General features: G+C 40.1%; 1 protein-coding gene across 4 annotated transcripts in view; it reads right to left on the reverse strand.

Annotated features, from left to right (window-relative positions):
- Positions 1-22,353, reverse strand: part of GRIK1 (glutamate receptor, ionotropic, kainate 1) — a 473,915-nt gene that overhangs the window by 118,193 nt on the left and 333,369 nt on the right. For all 4 annotated transcript variants that reach the window (XM_010855823.1, XM_010855821.1, XM_010855820.1 and 1 more), the window contains 2 exons: positions 9,009-9,062; positions 5,775-5,948 (listed from right to left, as the gene is read on the reverse strand). In XM_010855823.1, coding sequence (XP_010854125.1) covers positions 5,775-5,948; positions 9,009-9,062 — 228 coding nt within the window. The remainder of the gene's footprint in view (positions 1-5,774; positions 5,949-9,008; positions 9,063-22,353) is intronic.

The following is a 22,353-nucleotide window of genomic DNA, read 5'->3' on the forward strand; positions in this document are numbered from 1 at the left end:
AGTGAACTCCGGGAGTTGGTGATGGACAAGGAGGCCTGGCGTGCTGCGATTCATGGGGTCGCAAAGAGCTGGACACGACTGAGCAACTGAACTGAACTGAACTGATGCCATATAGAATCACACGGAATTTTGGTTCATAATCAGAGAAGAATCTATCTGAGAATGGGCCGCTCCATTAAAGTCTATCCTCAAAACCCAATAGATTGAATTAGTCCAAGAGAGAAATTTAAATGTAGAGAAAATAAATGAAGTACACTTTATACAAAATCACTCTATTCAGTTAACTAACACTTCAGTTGATAAAACACTTTTTTTTAATCTCAAGGTGTTTTTAAATAATGAGTTTCACTATTTTTGTACTCTTGACTCAGTAACAGTTTTCTTAACTCAATTTTGACCCTGTTTTTAATGTCAATATTTTTATTATTAATATATATATTTCTTACATCTGAAGTCAAAATTCTTGGACTTACATATTTTAAGGTTTGAATGTGTTCTGACATAATAATATGCTTTGAAGATATTTTTAGTGTATAATGTTCTAAGAAATTCTTAATTGCTAAAAAATTGAAAAGAAAAGTAGATAAGTAGATGGAATGTCAAAATACATAGGTTTTTAAAAATATATTTTATGTTCATAAGGGCATCTGTGCATGTATGTGGCACACACAAAGATAAAGGGCTACAGGGAGATTTACTTCAGAGAACAGTGAGGAAATGGCATGCAATTTTGGAGAAAGCAAGTCCATTAAAAAAGTATTACTTAATTATTGATAGTGGTTAGTGTATGTCTAATTTTTTGAAATAATATTATTACATTAGAATAATCTCTATTTTTATTAATCATGCCCATTTCTCATTTATAGATGCTCTCTTTGGACTTTTGCAGTATTATCTCAGGGCTACGTGAATATTTTTCATTTAATATCTTGAGTCTTAGTAGACCTCAATTTACACATAGTAGACCTCAATTATTTAGTACATTAATTCTTTTATTAAATACATGTTTATTGAAGGTCTGTTTTGTGCCAGCCTTTTCCTAGTGTTGAGAATAGAGCAAAATATGAAAAGACAAAATTTCCAGCTTCATGGAGTTTATATTTTTGTAGGTGATGGCACCAAACAAACAAATCTGAATATGACATATTGGCATAAGGGCTACAAAGAAAAGTAAAACAGGTTAGGGGAGGGAGAATAAGAGGAACAGGGGGTTCTAGACTAGGTAGCAGGTCCGTAGCAGGTGTCTTCAGTGATGTAACCTTTGAGCAAACCTCATTAGGAGAACGTTCCGAGCACTGGAAGCAGCAAATGCTAGAGATGCAAGAATGAAGTAAGTCAGAAAGAGAAAAACAAATATTTCATATTAGCCCAAAATGTGGAATCTAGAAAAATGGTAAAGATGAACCTATTTGCAAAGCAGAGAAAGAGATATAGACATAGAGAACAAACATGGACACTAAGTGGGGAAAGGTGCTGTGGGATAACTTGGGAGACTGAGACTGACCTATATACACTATTACACTATGTATAAAACATAACTAATGAGAACCTACTGTATAGCACAGGGAACTCTACTCATTGCTCTGTGGTATTCTAAATGGGAAGGAAATCCAGAAAAGGGGGGATATATGTAGATGTATGCAGGACTCACTCACCTCACATGCTAGTAAAACAATGAGCAAAATTCTCCAAGCCAGGCTTCAGCAGTACATGAACTGTGAACCTCCAGATGTTTAGGCTGGTTTTAGAAAAGGCGGAGGAACCAGAGATCAAATGTCAACATCTGCTGGATTATCGAAAAAGCAAGAAAGTTCCAGAAAACAGCTATTTCTGCTTTATTGACTATGCCAAAGCCTTTGACTGTGTGGATCACAACAAACTGTGGAAAATTCTGAAAGAGATGGAAATACCAGACCACCTGACCTGCCTCTTGAGAAATCTGTATGCAGGTCAGGAAGCAACAGTTAGAACTGGATGTGGAAAAATACACTGGTTCCAACTAGGAAAAGGAGTACGTCAAGGCTGTATATTGTCATCCTGCTTATTTAACTTCTATGCAGAGTACATCATGAGAAACACTGGGCTGGAAGAAGCACAAGCTGGAATCAAGATTGCCAGGAGAAATACCAATAACCTCAGATATGCAGATGACACCACGCTTATGGCAGAAAGCAAAGAAGAACTAAGGAGCTTCTTGATGAACGTGAAAGAGGAGAGTGAAAAAGTTGGCTTAAAACTTAACATTCAGAAAACAAAGATCATGGCATCCGGTCCCATCACTTCATGGGAAATAGATGGGAAAACAATGGAAATGGTGACAGACCTTATTTTCTGGGGCTCCAAAATCACTGCAGATGGTGATTGCAGCCATGAAATTAAAAGATGCTTACTCCTTGGAAGGAAAGTTATGACCAACCTAGACAGAGTATTGAAAAGCAGAGACATTACTTTGCCAACAACAAAGGTCCGTCTTGTCAAGGCTATGGTTTTCCCAGTGGTCATGTATGGATGTGAGAGTTGGACTATAAAGAAAGCTGAGTGCCGAAGAATTGATGCTTTTGAACTGTGGTGTTGGAGAAGACTCTTGAGAGTCCCTTGGACTGCAAGGAGATACAACCAGTCCATCCTAAAGGAGATCAGTCCTGGGTGTTCATTGGAAGGACTGATGTTGAGGCTGAAACGCCAATCCTTTGGTCACCTGATGCGAAGAGCTGACTCGTTGGAAAAGACCTTGATGCTGGGAGGGATTGAAGGTGGGAGGAGAAGGGGACAACAGAGGATGAGATGGTTGGATGGCATCACTGACTCAATGAACATGAGTTTGAGTAAACTCTGGGAGTTGGTGATGGACAGGGAGGCCTGGCTTGCTGCAGTCCATGGGGTCACAGAGCCAGACACGACCAAGTGACTGAACTGACTGATGCCTGACTCACAGCAAAAAATAACGCAACGTTGTAAAGCAACTATACTCCAATAAAAATTTAGAAAAAAAAGAATGAATGAAATATGGATCTGGGATATGTAGACACAGTGGTATTGAAACCAAAGGAGTTTTTATCTTTAAGGTAGAGAAGCAGGAGTTTGAGTTCAGAGGCTATTTGAGAACAAAGACTTATTAACACTGGGCCTGGTCTTGGGGGCTTGGGGTGTGCTTTCCTGACTCAACCATCAGTCCATCAGATGCTCTTATTGTTGCTGCTGTTGCTCAGTTGCTAAGTCGTGTCCAACTCTTTGCAACCCCATGGACTGCAGCATGCCAGGTTTCCCTGTCCTTCACTCTCTCATAGAGTTTGCTCGAGCTGATGTCCATCAAGTCGGTGATGGGCTATCCAATCATCTCATCCTCTTTCACCCCATCTCCTCTTGTCCTCCATCTTTCCCAGCATCAGGGTCTTTTCCAATGAGTCAGCTCTTCGCATCAGGTGGCCACAGTATTGGAGCTTCAGCTTCAGCATCAGTCTTTCCAGTGAATATTTAGAGTTGATTTCCTTTATTATACTTGCCCTGTAAGCTCTCTGTGACTGTTTCTCTACTCCCAAATTAGCCAAAAGGAAACAGTGAACTGCAAAATGGACTCTTTGGAAAAAATATAGGTCAACATTATGCTTCACAGGATCAGTGGCAAGGCTCTATCTGCATAACCGTGGGATCTGCCTTCTAGTGGCCAACTGAGAGTCACCACTGCTTTTCACCAATAATGTCATAATCTAACATAGTTGCTCTACCCACTTTTATAGCAAACTGCTGAGCCACCTTCTGTTCTAATAAATCCCTATTTCCTTTTATAGTTTATAATAATAACAACAACAACAATGCTAATAACAGTGACTCCTCTGGTTAGATGAGAAGACTACAGTAAACTCTAGACAGGTCTCTCATCCTTTGGACTTGGGGCTGCCATGCTTCCTGTCCACAGGACTGGTCAGCCTGACTGGGTGAGAACGGTATCGTTCTATCTGCCTTATTCAGTGCTTTGTCTCATCTCAGTCAATATGCACAAACTCTTCTGTCAGCTCAGTATAATTGAAGACAACAGACACTTTTTTTCTTTTATAAATTAAGACATACTTGTGATGAATAATTAATGTGTGGCATGAATTCACATCTGTATTAAGGTAAGTCCAAGCTCTAACTCTTTCAGTGGTGCTCAAGGAACACAGGTAAAAATGACTCACAATCTCATCCTATGACAGAGATCTTGTTTGAGAAGTGGGGGTAGAGGGTGGGCAGAAGATTTTGAACCATATTTGAACACATTGGAATACAACTCCAAGAGGAAAAATATACCAGCAGCTTTTTTTTTTTTACTCTCTCTCTCTCTCCACCCACCCTCCTTTTCTCTCTCTTTATCTTTCATTTCAGAAGTCTAGCATTTCCTTGGATATTTTCTACTTCTTATTCAAAGCAATGTTTCAAATCATCCCAAGGCTCATTTGTACCAAAATGCTTTCCATCATTATCTATCAGATCACATTGTATATTTTAAGAGTTATTTCAGGTTTGAACAAAAGACAGGGGCCTTAAACACAGAATCATCCAGAACCACTTAATTCATTCATTTCTTCTTCTTCTTTTTTTTTTTTTTCATTTGTACCTTGTTCAAAAAAGATAGAAAAAGAAGAGAAATCCCAAGTTTATTTATCTGTGAGATGATGCCTTTCAGTTATCGGTAAATTGCATCTTAAAAACAAGAGAGTTTCTCCCGATGATGGGAACAGAGAATGAAATACTATGCCAATTTAAAATGCTATTACCTGCCCGCATTCCCAATATCTTTTCCCTTGGATGACACTGTTCTGACATAGAGATCTTTTTTTTTTTTTATTTCCTGCAATTTTCTTCCATCACACAGGGAGCTTCATTAGAGAAATAAAGCTAGGGTAGGTGCATTTGACAACAAGAGACAAATGATGTTAGTGAGAAGCTCTCTGATGAGGCAGTTTGCAATTTATGTGTTCAGCAGAGTACCTCTCTCTCTGTCAGAGGCAGGCTTGGCATCTGCTCTGAGAGCGACATTTGGCTGGTGTAAAGCACCGTCAGTGCCTGCAAAGGTGCGCCTTCCTGCACCCAGGACAAGAAGAGTGTGCACACTCCAACCATATGGAAACCTGCATTTTTCCACCTGTGTTTCTGCTTGCTGAGATGTGGCAGAAGCAAGGAGAGCAAACTGGTTCTGAAGAACCTTTACAGGCAGCTTGCTCCTCCTCTTTCCCTCCCTCCTTCCCAAGGCCACATTCCCAGGGGGTAACCCGTTTCCCATTTCGCCTTGCTTATGCTTTGCCTCCATTTAGCTGACAGTAGTGACTGTCTCGCATTTACCTTTTTATCTGAGGCCCTTACTGTCAGGAAGTTGAAAAGAGCAGTTTTTGACAGTTGCCATGCGCAAGCTTTCAAAATCCATAAAAATCCTCCCTCCTCCTCTCATACAAGTCCAGGCACAGGTTATAACACGTTCCCCTTGCATGATAGAAAGCATGCTATGTATGTTCTAAGTCGTTTCAGTAGTGTCCAACTCCTTGTAACCCACAGGACTGTAGCCCGCCAGGCGCCTCTGTCCACAGAACTCTCCAGGCAAGAATACTGGAGTGGATAGCCATTCTCTTCTCCAGGGGATTTTCCTGACCCAGGGATCGAACCTGGGTCTCCTGCGTTGAAGGCAGATTCTTTACCATCTGTGCTGCCAGGGGAGCCCATAGAAAGCATATGAGAGTCTTAACCTAACCCCTGAGGAAGTCAAACATTATCTCAAGTGATTTTATTTTAAAGCTACTCACAGTCATCACGCCATCCAGAAGGCCAGTCTCAGGCCTGGGTGGAGCCTGCAGTCTTTCCATGGACCACTTCTCGATGATGGCGGACACGTGAGGGTTGTCAATATTCAGCAGCCGAAACCCAGTCATATTTACACCACTGTACCTATAGAGTTCCAGATCTAAAGCAAATAAGTCCTGCGCAGTATTAAAAATGATAAAAGAAGAAAGAGTTAACATTTTCAGCATTCTTCATGCAAAAGAGAGCTAACGCTTGCAGAAGCAACAGATTAAAACAAGCACGGCAGCGATCATCACACTGGTGCTATAAAAGAACGTTGCCCGTTGTTCTTCATTTGCCTGCTGCCTGACAAATTCTAAGGCAGTAATAATTCTCATTTTCATCTATTTGTTTTTGCGATACTGTTAGAGTTTGTACAAACCGAGAACAGGAATTAAGCTGCCAATAATTAGCATGCCCTCGGACACAGGATATGCCATTCTGAGAAGCTAGAGCATTTTGTTCCTAAGGATATAGTCCTTTGGGGAGTTGAAGGGGCCTTTGTGTCCATTCGGTAGACTGCTTTTATTTTCTAGATGAGGAAACCAAGGTTCTGAGTGGTGATGTGACTGACCTGAGAATGATCCACTTGGTGGCAGTACCACCTGTCTCCCTCATAACTTTCTGCCCCACGCTGCAAAGGAGGTGAAGTACACATTTGACAGGAAGATCACTCTCAGCAAAAAAAAAACAAAATAATTTTCTGCTTATTGAAACTAACCCATGTCTCATATAATGAGAGCATGAAAATTGCTCACTAGACACAAGCTTAGAATAAGAAACAAACGGTTCTTTTCAGAGAATAAACTAGAGCCTGTGGTTGTATGGATATGAATATCTTTTTTAAAAAATTTATTTATTTTAATTGGAGGCTAATTAGTTTACAGTATTGTATTGGTTTTGCCATACATCAACATGAATCCACCATGGGGGATATAATATCTTAACAGTAGGACTTGTTCTTTTAGATAATGTTTCAGAGGAAAAAACTTGAACCCATCCTAGTATTTTCCATTATATATGAGGGCTGAATTTAAACCAAAAGTTTTGTTGGTTTGCATTTAAAATAGACTTAAGTGATCATTTCAACTTTTTTCCTATAAACAAAGGTTAGACTCTAAAGCAGGTCATTAAAATATCTCACATTTTGGAATGAGCCAAAATTTCAAAATAGTATTTAATGGTTAATAAAAGAAAAAAAAATTCCATAAAAATTTTCTACCAGTGTAACTGCTTTATTGAAAGTACAAGACCACATTATCTGCGATGATAGTCGTTACTAAAGAGGAAAACCTCAGGAACATTTCATGACTTATGTGTGCGGAAGATGCATACACATTTATTCTTTTGAATAACTCTTCTGTATCACTACTTCCAAGATAACTTTACATTAGACTGTGGAATCTTAAGAATGCTGTTCTGAACTCCTGGCTCATGTGAGAAAAAATGCACTGCCTTTTAAATTGTTATGTTTATTTCCCCTGCACTAAGTAACTAATTTTCTTTTGTCTTTAAGTTTCATTAATACTCATGAACAAAACTGGTAAGACAACAAAAGCAAAGCATGGCAGAATGCAGATAAAACCAAAGGAAATTGCTTAAAGAAGCAAATTTAAAGAATAAGATCCAAGGCAGAATGATTCCTTTAGCACACTCCATGAATACAAGGAAAGTTAACTCAAGTTACAGGGGGTCAGAGAGAAACTTTCAGGATGCATATTGATTCCCTTATTAATTCAACAGTACAGAAATACAATACACTAATGTGAATGCGCTAAATACGTGCGAAATTCATTTGGTCTCCAAACTGTTTCTGTGCAAGATAGAATATGGAGAGTTCAAGGGCCAATTGTCAACATCCCCTTGTTAGTGGAGGATGAGGCAATAGTGTGAAGGCAACTGGTCTGTCCTTCCATTGAAGACTAGCCTTCTTAGGTTTCATTGTTTATATTTTTCTCAAATTTCAACAAAACCAACTCTTAAAGGCATATACACCTGGGAAGGATGGAAAGTTCAGAGGCAGACGGCCATCTCGCCTTGGGTAAGACGTATGTGTTCATGGTGATGGAGATGGGCAATATTCGTGAGCAGAGTAAGACACTTTCTGGTTCTCAGGGTCTCCCTTGACTCTTCTGACAGAGGATCCCATCAGGATGTCAACGAGGGAGTGAAGACCACGGAAACTTAAGTTCAGGAACTTCTGCCCTGCATCCTACTCTCTGACTCCCAGCTCAGGAGCAGTGATAATTTTAACACCTGCCCCATAGCATTTGTCTTGTGATATCCTCTGCAGCCCTTCCTGCTCTCAGAGATACTCAGTTGAGGACTGGAGTTTACTGCCTCCAGAAGTAGGTACACGAGACCTGTCTGGTCCTTGTTTCAAAGGCTTTGATTTCCCTGATGCACCAGCCTACTTTGCCAGATTTCTTTGGGAAAACGATACTCTTATTGAATCTTGCAAATCTGGGTAGATTTTAAGCTGACACACTTTTACAGGTTAGAAATGGAGGTTGATCATGTGTCTTCTCATGTAAGAGAATGGAGTGTGTGTTGGGAGTGGTGTATTGTGTGTGCGGCTGACAGCTAACACATCATTTTGATGTGTTAAATGCTTAAATCATTCTTCCTAGACCTGATAATCTCTCAAAAGTTAAGGTTGTATAGCTTCTTTTGACTGTCTCAGGCTTACAGCCATGGTTTTTCTTATGATGAAAAATGTTCAATGTGGAAAGCCTCTACCAAATTCCTTATCTTGATAGTCTTCCAAATACCTGACATGTGACCCCTGGCTAAACCAGCTGTCCACTGGACACAGGTGGAGAAATCACATCAGATAGCATGCCAAGATACACTTTAGTGTGTCCACTAATATATGTAGCAAATACAGATGATTCTTCTTTATTAATAGTTTGTACTTTGGCAGTTTCTATTTAATGGAAGCTTTATTTTAATTCCTTTCTGGATGCACATGCATTGATGCTAGTTAAGAATGAAGGGAGGGAGGGAAGAAGGGAAGAAAGAAGGGAAGGAAGGAAGGAAAGAAGACACTTGATGTTTAGCATTTCTAGATTTAGAGGATTCTTAGGAAAATAAAACAAACCTCCATGACAATATCCTGCCTTTGCCACCAGGGCTGACTTTAAAATAACCAAAGATTTTTTGATAATGTGAAATACATTTCCACCAGATATGCTTACCAGGGTTGTGAAAAAGTAATGATAGTATTCAGTCATCATGCCCATGAACAGGATCTGCCAAAGAGAAATAAGGGAAAAGAATCAGAAACAGAATTATAAGAAGAAATAGATGATTAGTAGGTTGACTGCAGTAGCCTGGCGACATAGAATAGGAAGGAGCTTTGGAAATTCAGAGACTCAGTAGATAGAAACCTGAGACAAATCAATGAGTAATGTGGAGCTAGGACCCAGGCCACTGATCTCCATCCTATGTGCTTTCATCACGTTGTGCTTGACCTTCATGGGAGAAATTGGTCGGCTGATCAAATTTAAACATAGTTCATGCTCAACATATTTTATATCTGGAGTTGCCCAGAATGGCACAGAGTCTTGCCTTTTCTACTGCTTGGGTTTCTGAGTAATCCCATGCTGAGATATATATTTTATTGATCTCCTTAGCTTTAGTACTTATCATAGTGCCTCAGAGTAAAACTCATTAAATGTTGAATTGGCAATACTGATATGTAGATATATTTAAATGAAGATCTATATATATGCACTCTGAACCCCTCCTCTCTACCCTTTCCCATCTCATCCCACAGAACAAGTAGGGGAAAAGAGGGTTGTTTATAAATAGAAAGACGGAACTATTTTTGTACTTCTTCTCACTGCCTCTTAAGTCTGATTCTGTTATCTAATTGGGATCCTGGCAGTTCCAACATTCTGTGTGTACAGTTTTTATTTGGTGGGGAGGAGCAAAAAAGAGGTAAACAGAAATGACCAAGGTTCTAAATAGAGGTAATTTCTTAAACTGTGGTCTTTTGCTTGGATTCCTGGAAATGGTGTCCATTGAGAAGAAACAGCTCCACGTGCTTTGGAGGTAAGATTGTCATTGATCTTTTAAATCAAGAGTATCACTTTCTTAGGTTTCCCTGGTGGATCAGAGGTAGAGAATCTGTCTGCCAACCTAGGAGACAAGGGTTTGATCCCTGAGTTGGGAAGATCCCCTGGAGAAGGAAATGGCAACCCACTCTAGTATTTTTGCCTGGGAAATCCCATGGACAGAGGAGCCTGGCAGGCTACCGTCCATGGGATCACAAAAGAGTCCAAAAGGACTTAGTGACTAAATGACAACAGCATCACCTTCCTTGGGGCCGGTCACTAAAGGCCTGGGTGCTGTCTTTTTGGTATCTGCATAGAAATGAATGGAGAAGACTCAGAAATCAAACTTTCAAGACAGTTATCCCCATAACTCATAAATGCTGGATTCAAATGAGAATCCCCTCTGGAAGTTTTAAAATCAGATATTCTTAGGCTCCATCCCAGAGACCTCTTGAATTAGAATTTCTGAGAGTGGAATTTCTGTATTTCACAGCAATGGTTGGGAATCACTGTTTTGTGGAAAACTTGTCCATTTGCATTATGGAACAAGGGCTTTCATAACTTCAGTTTATGAAGAGGTGGATTGAAAAGGTCTTCAGAAAAGCAACACAAGCTATCAGAGGTTTTGGAAGATGCCTAAGTTTTGTAGCCTAGAATGATTTTACACCAAAGGGGAGGGAACATTTGGAGACAGTGCATACATAACATACAGAAGCACAGATCTGACATTTCCTGTGCTTTCACTGCTAACACAGAAACAAGAGGAATATTTAGTGAAATTGTAATGTCATGAAGGTAAGACAAATGACAGGAAACTCTCCCTATGAATCATAAGCCCACAGTATGCAAGTCACTCCTACGGTGATAACAAGACCAGGTGCACAAAAGGATTTTTAAAAGGGTAGAATTGCTTTAGGGCCATCAATAACATTTAAAGGCATGCATGGTGAGGTCTCGTTAGCTGATCCCTTATATCAGTGGAGAATAAAGAGCTAACCTGCTGGGGTCACTCAGAATTCAATTTTTCATTTTTGTCGTTAGTGTAATTGCAGCTGAGATTATCTCTTGAAAGGGAACTGATAAGTTTTATGTCAGGATACAGACCTGGACACTGAGGTTTAAAATATTATTTCTGAAACTGAAAAAAACACCAAGTCACCTGAATTTTAAGCCTTTTATATGGGTGGATTTTTCTTTTTAAATTTTATTATGGAGGCATTTGATCACCAATTGAGAGCACAGATTTTTTTCTTAAAACATTCAACCAATTATTATTATTTGTAATTCCTGGAGGTAAATACTCATCTAAAATGTCTCTTATTTAATGTTAGAAAAGAGTTATGCAGATGAAGTGAATAAACAGCTAATGAACCTGCTTTTGTTGGTGCTGACCTTGCGTCTTCCACATACACTTTTTATTTGATATTCCACAAAAATCTCCATTCTTGACTTTCCTACCTAGAGCCTAGGTCAGTGCTTCCTAGAATGAAAATTAAGAAGCAAGTATAGTCATGGATCACTGAGCTGTCAGCTTTGTGGACTCTCTAGTACACGAGTGAATGAGAAACTTTCAGACTGAAATAAAACTAATATCAACTCATTGGAAAAGACCCTGATGCTGGGAATGATTGAAAGCAAAAGTAGAAGAGGGCGGCAGAGGATTAAATGGTTATATAGCATCACTGACTCAGTAGATACAAATTTAAGTAAACTCCAGGAGATAAAGAAGGATAGGGAAACCTGGTGTGCTGTAGTCCATGGGGTTGCAGAGTTAGACATGACTTAGTGACTTAACAACAAGTCAGTTTCACCAAAGGTGATGTTTTTTAAACAATTGTGCTTATAATGATTTGTAGACTGATTAAGACTGGCTGCTCTGTTGTCTAACAGTTGTATACACTGCATTTTATAGCATTCGTATAACGATTTTCTTTCTGTGTCAACACTGGTATTTCAACTAAAAGTCGTTAAGGGATTATGAAAATGCCACATCAAGATAAATGTCAGTTTTTTAAATAAAGAGTGTAATCATGATATGGGGATTTTTAAATGGCTCTTTGCAAAACTGACTTTTTCCTAACAAACAATACTCTAAACTTTGTTACTGTGCTTTGCTGAGTTGACCAGGAGGTGCTGACATAGGCAGTGTGTACTTTATCAAGACAGTATTGCCAGGGACTGTTTTTGGCTCTACTGAAATTATTTTTAATGGTGCAAAGCACATCACATCACACACACAATTAAGTGATAAACGTGGCTGTCAATACTATTTATATTGATGCCTCATTCCCCTTAATTACTTCCACCAATATTTTAATAATGGTTGTTTCCTAACAGAATTATTTTTATTAAATAACTTGAGATCATATTATTGATGTAGTTTGGTAGACGGTAAACATCTAGCTCTTTCAATACCATTGTATATCTATAGTAGGGATTTATCGAGTACCTATTAGTCTTCTCAATTTTGCAAGACCCATAGTGTAGACTTCACTAGAGCCACTGCCAATTTTTTAAATTGAAAGGTGCATGATAGGATTATATTTCTTGAGTCCTTGAGCTTGGGTGTGGTCATGTGCTGGTTTGGGTCAAGGAAGGGAGAAAGCGACTGATACATGTCACCCTCCTCATCCTGACAGAGATCTCACTCACCCTGGCTAACATGTTAGGTGACTAACATGGTTATCAGTGCCAGGCAAACTAAGGTTTTTTTTTCCTGAATACATACAATTTTCTGTTTCATGAATACTGCACAATATGTCATGTGTGTGTTTTGATAATTAGGGACTTCAGGGTCAAAATTGTGGGTCTTCAACTAGCAACTCATCAGGAAAAAGGATATATATTCTATGTGCTAATGTCATTCAGATTTATGGTTTTCTTTTTTCTAATTTCTAATTTCTAATTTTCCCCTTGATGCCAACTCCTCTCCTCTCTTAAAAAATATTTATGACTTTGTTTCAAATTATTTTTCTAGGCTGCTTTGATTCTTTGTATAATAAAGATATAACATAAATAATCATGGTTGAGAGAAAGTTAATAATTTTTTTTTCATAGAGAAAGGTGATCTATTTCGATCTGATGTAACTGGGCTGAATAACAAAAAAGGCCTCCAACAAAATACCGTTCATAGTTAATCATACTCTATGTCCATACAGAATCAGTTATAAGAACTCAAAGGCTTTCATAGATGGTGACAGTTCAAGTTATGTGTCAATTTGATTGGGCCAAGGGGTGCCCAGATTAAACATTATTTCTGGATGTATCTTTGAAGGTGTTTCCAGATAAATAAGCTTTTGAAAAAGCAGATGATCCTCCCCAATACGGTAGGCATCATCCAATCCCCTGAGAGCTTGATTAGAACAAAAAGGTAGAGGAAGAAGGAATTCACCTCTTTTCCTTCCTGCCTGACTGCCTGAGCTGGGACACTGGCTTTGTCCAGGCCTAGGGCTGAGATTTTCACCATTGAATTCTTCTGGTTTTCAGGCCTACAGTTTCAGACTGTAATTACCCAACAGCTTTCCTGGGTCTCTAGCTTGTAGACGGTGGATTGTGAAGCCTTCTCTGTCTCCATGGCTCAACTGGTAAAGAATCCATCTTCAGTGCAGGAGTCCTAGGCCCAATCAAGGAGACCTAGGTCTGATCCTTGGGCTGGGAAGATCCCCTAGAGAAAGGAAAGGCTACCCACTCCAGTATCGGGGCCTGGACTCTATAGTCTGTGGGGTTGTTCAGGGGAGGCACACTGACTGAAACCACCCATCCTGGCCAGACACCACAGTGGCCATTTCATGAGTTGTTTTACAACAGGAGATCCCTGTAAGGAACACAGAACTAATAAGCCACCACCAACCAGAAAAGTTCAGGAAAGGTCAAAAGGAGACAGCACATGTCCGACCGCCTCCCAGAATCCTTCTCTCTGGCATCCATCTTGGCTGAACAAGGCTGCACCGCCAGGAAGGGCTCTGAGTCAGAATGATTGGCTAAAGACAACCTGGAAACAAATCCCATCACCATAAAACCCGAGACTGCAAGCCATGTGGCAGAGCTGTTCTCCTGGGCTCCCTTACCCTACTGCTCTCCACCTGGGTGCCCTTTCCCAGTAAAACCTCTTGCTTTGTCAGCACATGTGTCTCCTCAGACAATTCATTTCCGAGTGTTAGACAAGAGCCCAGTTTTGGGGACCGGAACGGGATCCCCTTTCCTGCAACAGGGTCACAAGAGTCAGACAGGACTGAGTGACTTTCACTTCATTTCACTTCTGTCTCCATAGTTATATGAACCAATTCCTCATAATTAATCTCTTCAAGTACATTTCCTATTGGTTCTGTTTCTCTGGAGAACCCTGGCTAATACAGAGAACAATAGAAAAATACTAAAAGTCCTACATAGTCTGCATATTTATGGCATTCCATTCTATCTAGATAACACAGTCCTTAAACCAGTGAGGGGAAGGGTGACTGACCCTAAATGAAGGCTTTCTCTGTATCAGGCTACTATAGATATGCCACAAGACTATTCTATTGTTTCAGTGGTTAGAAAATAATTATAGTTTTTTTTTGTAGTTAAAATGAATTATTAAGAAGCAGAACAAAACTCATTGCCAGTTGACTCTTGGAAGAACAAGTCTAATGACCCCTCTGTTATTAAGACACTTTGAAATATCAGTTCAGTTCAGTTCAGTTGCTCACTCGTGTCTGACTCTTTGTGACCCCATGGACTGCAACATGCCAAGCCTCCCTGTCCATCACCAACTCCTGGAGTCCACCCAAACCCATGCCCATCAAGTCAGTGGTGCCATCCAGCCATCTCATCCTCTGTCATCCCCTTCTTCCCCTGCCTTCAACCTTTCCCAGCATCAGGGTCTTTTCCAATGAGTCAGTTCTTCACATCAGGTGGCCAAAGGATTGGAGTTTCAGCCTCAATATCAGTCCTTCCAGTGAATATTCAGGACTGATCTCCTTCAGAATGGACTGGCTGGATCTCCTTGCAGTCCAAGGGACTCTCAAGAGTCTTCTCCAACACCACAGTTCAAAAGCATCAATTCTTCAGCACTCAGCTTTCTTTATAGTTCAACTCTCACATCCATACATGACCACTGGAAAATCCTTAGCTTTGACTGCTGTTGCTGTCCTTTATTGGCAAAGTAATGTCTCTGCTTTTTAATATGCTGTCTAGGTTGGTCATAACTTTTCTTAATAGTTCTTGTCCAATGACTGTGATGGCACTACCTCTCTAGAGTTTTTACAACAGAACCTCATGGCTTTGTTCACAATAACACTGACTCTTCTTGATCTAGTGCTATTGTTCTTGGGAAAGATTACCTCTTGGATTTAGATCAGTAAATGTTATCACATACAGCCTGAGCATCACAAAGGCCATATTTTAGTTTGTCTTGACAGCCCTCATTCAAGTCTAGGTGAAGATAGTTTGGGGGTCTAATTCCTGTGATTGGTGAGAGAGTTGGTCTATAAGACACTTAGAAAGTCTCTGGGTAAAAGTCTTTCCATAACGTGTTCTGTTATCTTAAGATGCCTATGTTACATTTCAATTGAATTATTTTCCAGAAGGCAATGCAGAGATATGAAGACAGAAACTCACGAACTCTCAGCATCCATTGCTAAAAGCAATTCATATGTCACAAATAATTGGCATAATGCTGCTACCATAGTAGCAGAACCTTAAAATGGAACCTGAAGTGCTCCTAAGCAATTTTGAGGCATTCTTGTAATATTTATAAGGGTTTTTATTACTGCATCTTTTCATTGAAAGATAGGTGTCTTTGAAGTTCATATTGACTAACCTGAACTGTATTGTTCCTTTTATAACCTTCTCAATATCAGGATAAATTCTATACCATCAGACATAGTTTTTAGTCAATAATTTCAAATGAACAGTTTCCAAATGTGTGACATGTGATGTGGCTAAAATAATTGCTTTACCCCAAGATAGAAATAAGTCATTTCAGCATAGGAATAATCTTCAGGAAACAGTTGAATAATACCAGGCCTCAGAGAAGCAATTTTGAGAAGAAGACTTGATCTCTAGGGTGTAACTCTTTCTCACCTGCCAACTATAGTACTTCTGGCTGCAATTATACTATCCTCCGAGCAGAAAGCACCTTGGACAACACAATTTTTAACACTGGTCATCAGTAGAACAAGCTAGGTATAAGCAGGGCCTTAGATCAGTTTTTATTGATACAAAAAGGAAAAGATACTCATATTAAGGCTTCCCTGGTGGCTCAGATTATAAAGAATCTGCCTGCAGTGAAAGAGGCCCAAGTTTGATCCCTGAATAGGGAATATTGCCTGGATAAGGAAATGGCAACCCACTCTAGTATTCTTGCCTGGTAAATCCCATGGACAGAGGAACCTGGTGGTGCATGGGGTTGCAAAGAGTCAGACATGACTGAGAGACTAACAATCATACAACACTAACTGACTATGACATATCCACAAAGGGAACAGTGGAATGTAAGAAAAATAGCCCTGGATCCCTAAAAACCCTGATATACAGAAAACCACCCGTCTCCTTAAAGAGTAGGCTGGATAATGGCCCTTTAAACATGACCACATCCTAATTTCCAGAATCTGTTAACATGTTACTATACATGACAAAAGAACTTTGAGGATGTGATTAAACATCTTAATTTATGGGAGATACTCTGGGTTAGGGCTTCTCTTGTGGCTCTGATGGTAAAGAATCTGCCTGAAATGCGGGAGATAGGGTTCAATCCCTTCAGCTAAAGCTCCAATACTTTGGCCACTTAATACGAAGAGCTAACTCATTGGAAAAGACCCCAATGCTGGGAAAGATTGAAGGCAGGAGGAGAAGGGGATGACAGAGGATGAGATGGCTGGATGGCATCACTGATTCAATGGACATGAGTTTGAGCAAACACTGGGAGATAGAGAAGGACAGGGAAGCCTGGCATTTTGCAGTCCATGGGGTTGCAGAGAAGGACAGGACCTAGAAACTAAACAACAATGACAACTCTGGCTTATTCAGATGGGCCCAGTGTAGTCACAAGGGTTCTTATAAGATGGAAGCTGATGTTCAGAAGGCAGAGAAGTGACAGGAAGGTGGAAACCGAGGGAATGCAAGGCAATGTAATGTGGGACCACAAGCCAAGGAATGAAGACAACGTCTACTGGGGTCGCACAGAGTCAGACGCGACTGAAGTGACTTAGCAGCAGCAGCAGCAGCAGAACTGGAAAAGGCAAGGAATGATTTCTCCCAAATCCTTCAGAAGGGATACAGCCCTGTCAACACCTAGATTTTAGACATCTGACATCCAGGACTGTTGGAGAATAAATTTGCATTGTTTTAAGCCACTCCATTTGTGATCATTTGTTGTTAGCACAGCAGCAGGAAACCAACACACCTCATTTGTTCATCTTTATGGCCTATGAGACTGCACAATTTTGGTGTATTGATATCAAGAGCATGTATCAAAAGGAAAAATGACTTGTTTGAAGTTGAAAACTTTCTAAATTTCTCTGTGCGTCTCCACTCACATTCATATACTAACCACACACATGTACACAGATACAAGCTACCCACAGAGAGACTCTAGGGTTCCCTTCCATTGGGAGATCGTGCAGTGCAATCTATAAATCCAGGCCACTTTCCCCCTGCCTCCAAGTGAAAACAAAGAAAGTCAAAGCTGTTCCACCAAGTGTTGGTGAATGGAATACCTGTACTATTTGGGAGTGTCTTTCAGTCTTAGGTACTATATAGGCTTCTCTTTCCAGAGGTTTGGTCAGAAGAAGAAAGGAAACTGGTACTAATAGATATTAATAAGTGAATTGGAGACCATGGGGTTTAGTTTAGCTTCAGAAGGTAATCCTACTAGAAGAGCCACATGGCATCATCCATGTGCAGAAAGAAAAGATTATGCAGTTTAAGGGGTTTGTGCTGCTGACAACAGGAGCAGGGGGAAAAAAAAAAAAAGATTTCCCCCTGCCAAAATGAAATAGGCAACCTGGCAAACAGGAGAGAGTAAAGCTTCTAGACTTCCCTGGTGGCCCAGACAGTAAAGCATCTGTCTACAATGCAGAAGACCCGGGTTCGATCCCTGGGTTGGGAAGATCCCCTGGAGAAGGAAATGGCAATCCACTCCAGTACTATTGCCTGGAAAATCTCATGGACAGAGGAGCCTGGTAGTCTACAGACCATGGGGTTGCAAAGAGTCAGACACGACTGAGCGACTTCACTTAACTTAACTTAAAACTTTTAGAGGATTACATGAACCCAAAGGATAAACTTTCTGCAACATTCAGGGGAAGCTGGTGGAAATCTGATGTGTAAGAGGACCAGAGTGGAAGAAAAGTTATAATAGCAAAGAATATGTAGCTGATTCACTTCATTGTACAGAAGAAACTAACAACACTGTAAAGCAATTATATTCCATTTTTTAAAAAAAGAGCTGAATGAATCTAGAAGCTGGAAAGTTAACAGAGAATATGCTGCATACACTGCAATCTTTTCACAATAAGTTTTTTCTTAATGGTGGTGATAAAACCTCAAATTTGCCTGAGGGTAACATTTTGAGGGAGAAATAGTCATGAAATCATTAAATGATGATCTTCTTGGTCTCATGATATCTTTGTAGCATACAGAAGTTATGATGTGGGTCCTGTTTCTCTGCCTTTTTGGCTTTTCAGATGACTTTATTTTGTAAATTTATCTAATAGCTATCAGACTTAGAAAATAATTATTTGTATCAGTGTTCTTCAGGGCACTAGACTCTCCAAAGAACTTTGTAGAAAACACCAATGTCTGTACCCATCACTAAATATTATGATTTATTTGGTCTAAAGTATGTTCTAGGCATTGATATCTATGATACCGATACTCTCCAGGTGATGCTTACACATAGCCAGAGCTGAGAATCACTCATTTATATCAACCAAGCATATTTTAAAGCTGTAACGATAATGATCAAATCTACTATTTGATAGGGCTTCCCTGGTGATTCAGATGGTAAAGAATCTGCCTGCAGTGCAGGAGGCCCAGGTTTGATCCCTGGATCAGGAAGATTTCCTAGAGATGGGAATGGCTTACTCACTCCAGTATTCTTGCCTGGAGGATTCCACAGATAGAGGAGCCTGGAGGGCTATAGTCCAAGGGGTCGCAAAGAGTTGGACACAACTGAACAACCAATACTTTCACGCTATTTCACTTCACAACATGTCCACTGCCATTACATGTTCTTTATCTGCTACTGGGGAGGAAGAGTTATCATCAGTTTACAGATTTGAAGGATACAGCATGGTTATAGTATTTGAACCCAAGTATGACTTCAATCCTGAACTCTTTATGCTGTATTTATAATAGGAGGTCAATGTGGGAAGGAAGTCAGGGATTTGTACAAAGTCTTTCTGGACTTCTAGAACCCAAATAAAAGCATATGGTCCTTGGTGAGAGCAAAGGTAGAAGGACAAGAACAGGATCTTTATCTTAAGGAATGAATCCATCAAGCCAAGAAAGCTCGATAAGCTGCCCACTGATCTTTGTTCAAAGAGCTGCACACCACTCTAAAAGGTTGTACCATGGGTGATGTCACAGGTACTATGAGGAGTCTTCCTAACTTTTCCTCCTACTGTCAGGAATTCAGACCTACATGGCTCTTCTACTACAACATCTCTTTACATATTAGAATTAATTTGATCCTAATTTTAAATCCCTTTAGTGTCTTTCAGGAACTTTAATCTCTTTAATGTAATCAGCATTCATCAAGAAAGGAGAGTTTGTAAAAAGAATAGTAATGAAATTGTTAAAATTGTGTAATACATACAATAATAGTTATTTTTGTGTTGTTGTTCAGTCGCCAAGTTGTGTCTGACTCTTTGTGACCCCATGAACCGCAGCACACCAGCCTCCCCTATCCTTCACCATCTCCAGGAGCTTGCTCAAATTCATGTCCATTGAGTCAGTGATGCCATCCAATCACTTCATCTTCTGTTGTCCCCTTCTCCTCCTGACTTCTATCTTTCCCAGCATCAGGGTCTTTTCCAAAGAGTCAGCTCTTTGCAGCAGGCGGCCAAAGTATTGGAACTTCAGCTTCAGCATCAGTCCTTCCAATGAATAATCAGGGTTTATCTCCTTTAGTATTGACTGCTTTGATCTTTTGTGTACTTGTTATAATGGTAATGTACACAAGATGTGGGGGACTTGCATGACACGCTAAACAATGTGGCCTTTATGATTAAGTCAATAAGGGGGTGGGAGAGAGTACTCCGGAATTTCAAACATGAGAGGGATAAGATCAGATATTTTATCTAAAATGAACATTTTTTGAGGCTACAAAGAGGCTGGATGGAGTAAAAGAGAGGGAGGGGACTTGTGACCAAGGGATCAATTGTTCTAGTACAGGAGGAAGATGATGAAAGTGATGGAGAAAAGGAGGTAGAATATGGAACATATTTAGAAGGCAGAATCTTCAGCATTCAGTAACTAATAATAAATAAAGGAGAGTCCTAGGTTTCTGGCTTGAGTACTTGAATGGTATTTCTAGTTACCAAGACAGGGACCAGAGGAGAAACAGGTTGGTTGGAGGAAGGATGAGGAAAAAGATGTAATGTGTTAAGTTTGGCACGGAGATTGAATGACATCAGATGGGATCTTCATGAGCTCACGAGACAGTCATTCAGGCTGAAGGAAGGTTTGGGAACCACTACTGTGATGTGGTGGGGGAGGTGACAGGGCTAGAATTAGGATTGGGAAGCACTGTATACTCTTGTAGTTTTGTCTAGATACCCTACCTCTAATAATACTGATGATGATTATCCGTAACATGTGGAATATTTCATGTGTCAGTGGGGAGCTGCTTAATGCCTTTAAGGTATTGTCACATTTAACTATTCTCAAAACAACATGAGTTATGTGCTGCGACATTCCCATTTTACAGATACAGCAAATAGCAAGTTACTAAGTCCTCTACTAAACAACCTCATCCAGTACATTGGAATTTTCCATAGTTGTTTTTTTTTGTTTGTTTGTTTGTTTTTAATTGAAGTATAGTTGACTCACAGTGTTGTGTAGATTTCAGGTGTACACCTTATATATATATATATATATACATATAATATGCAATATATAATATATATTATTTTTCAGAGATATAATCCTCTCCTTTTTAAAATTAATTTTTATTGCAATATAGTTACTTTACAATGTTGTATTAGTTTCTGTTGTTGTTCAGTCACTAAGTCCTGTCTGACTCTTTGCAACCCCATGGGCTGCAGCAAGCCAGGCTTCCCACTATCCCCCAGAGTTTGCTCAGGTTCATGTCCACTGAGTCAGTGATGTTATGCAACTATCTCATCCTCTGCTGCCCTCTTCTCCTTTTGCCTGTGAGTCTGTATTACATAGCAAAGTGAATCAGCCATACATATACATGCATCCCCTCTTTTTTGGATTTCTTTCGCGCTCAAGTCACTACAGAGTGAGCTATACAGTACGTTCTCGTTAGTTATCTATTTTATACATAGCATCAGTAGTGTATATGTGTCAGTCTCAAGTATTTTATTCTCCCCCTTCACCCCAGTACAGTCTTTAGCACATTGAAAATATCCAATATGTGTTAGCTGAATAAATGGTGACATTTACATCTTACAGGATCACCCTTAAGACAAAAAAATGTGACTAACAGTCATGGGGAAAGTAGGGTGGAGTGATCTTTTTGATAGAATCTCACATTTATCATTTTGAATCTTGCATGTATGATTCTTGCAGCTTCCTTGGTGGCTCAGATGGTAAAGCATCTGCCTGCAATGTGGGAGACCTGGGTTTGATCCCTGGGTTGGGAAGATCCTTTGGAGAAGGAAATGGCAACTCACTCCAGTACTCTTGCTTGGAAAATTCCATGGATCAGTCAGTTCATGTCAGTTCAGTTGCTCAGTCATGTCCAACTCTTTGCGACCCCATGAATCACAGCACACCAGGCCTCCCTGTCTATCACCATCTCCCGGAGTTCACTCAAACTCACGTCCATTGACTCAGTGATGCCATCCAGCCATCTCATCCTCTGTCATCCCCTTCTCCTCCTGCCCCCAATCCCTCCCAGCATCAGAGTCTTTTCCAATGAGTCAACTCTTCGCATGTGGTGGCCAGAGGACTGGAGTTTCAGCTTTAGCATCATTCCTTCCAAAGAACACCCAGGACTAATCTCCTTTAGAACGGACTGGCTGGATCTCCTTGCAGTCCAAGGGACTCTCAAGAGTCTTCTCCAATACCACAGCTCAAAAGCATCAATTCTTTGGTGCTCAGCTTTCTTCACAGTCAAACTCTCACATCCATACATGACTGCTGGAAAAACCACAGCCTTGACTAGATGGACCTTTGTTGACAAAGGAATGTCTCTGCTTTTAAATATGCAATCTAGGTTGGTCATAACCCTCCTTCCAAGGAGTAAGCGTCTTTTAATTTCATGGCTGCCATCACCATCTGCAGTGATTTTGGAGCCCCCAAAAATAAAGTC

Source organism: Bison bison, unplaced genomic scaffold, assembly GCF_000754665.1.
Source record: "Bison bison bison isolate TAMUID 2011002044 unplaced genomic scaffold, Bison_UMD1.0 scf7180017864368, whole genome shotgun sequence".
Lineage (NCBI taxonomy): Eukaryota > Metazoa > Chordata > Mammalia > Artiodactyla > Bovidae > Bison > Bison bison.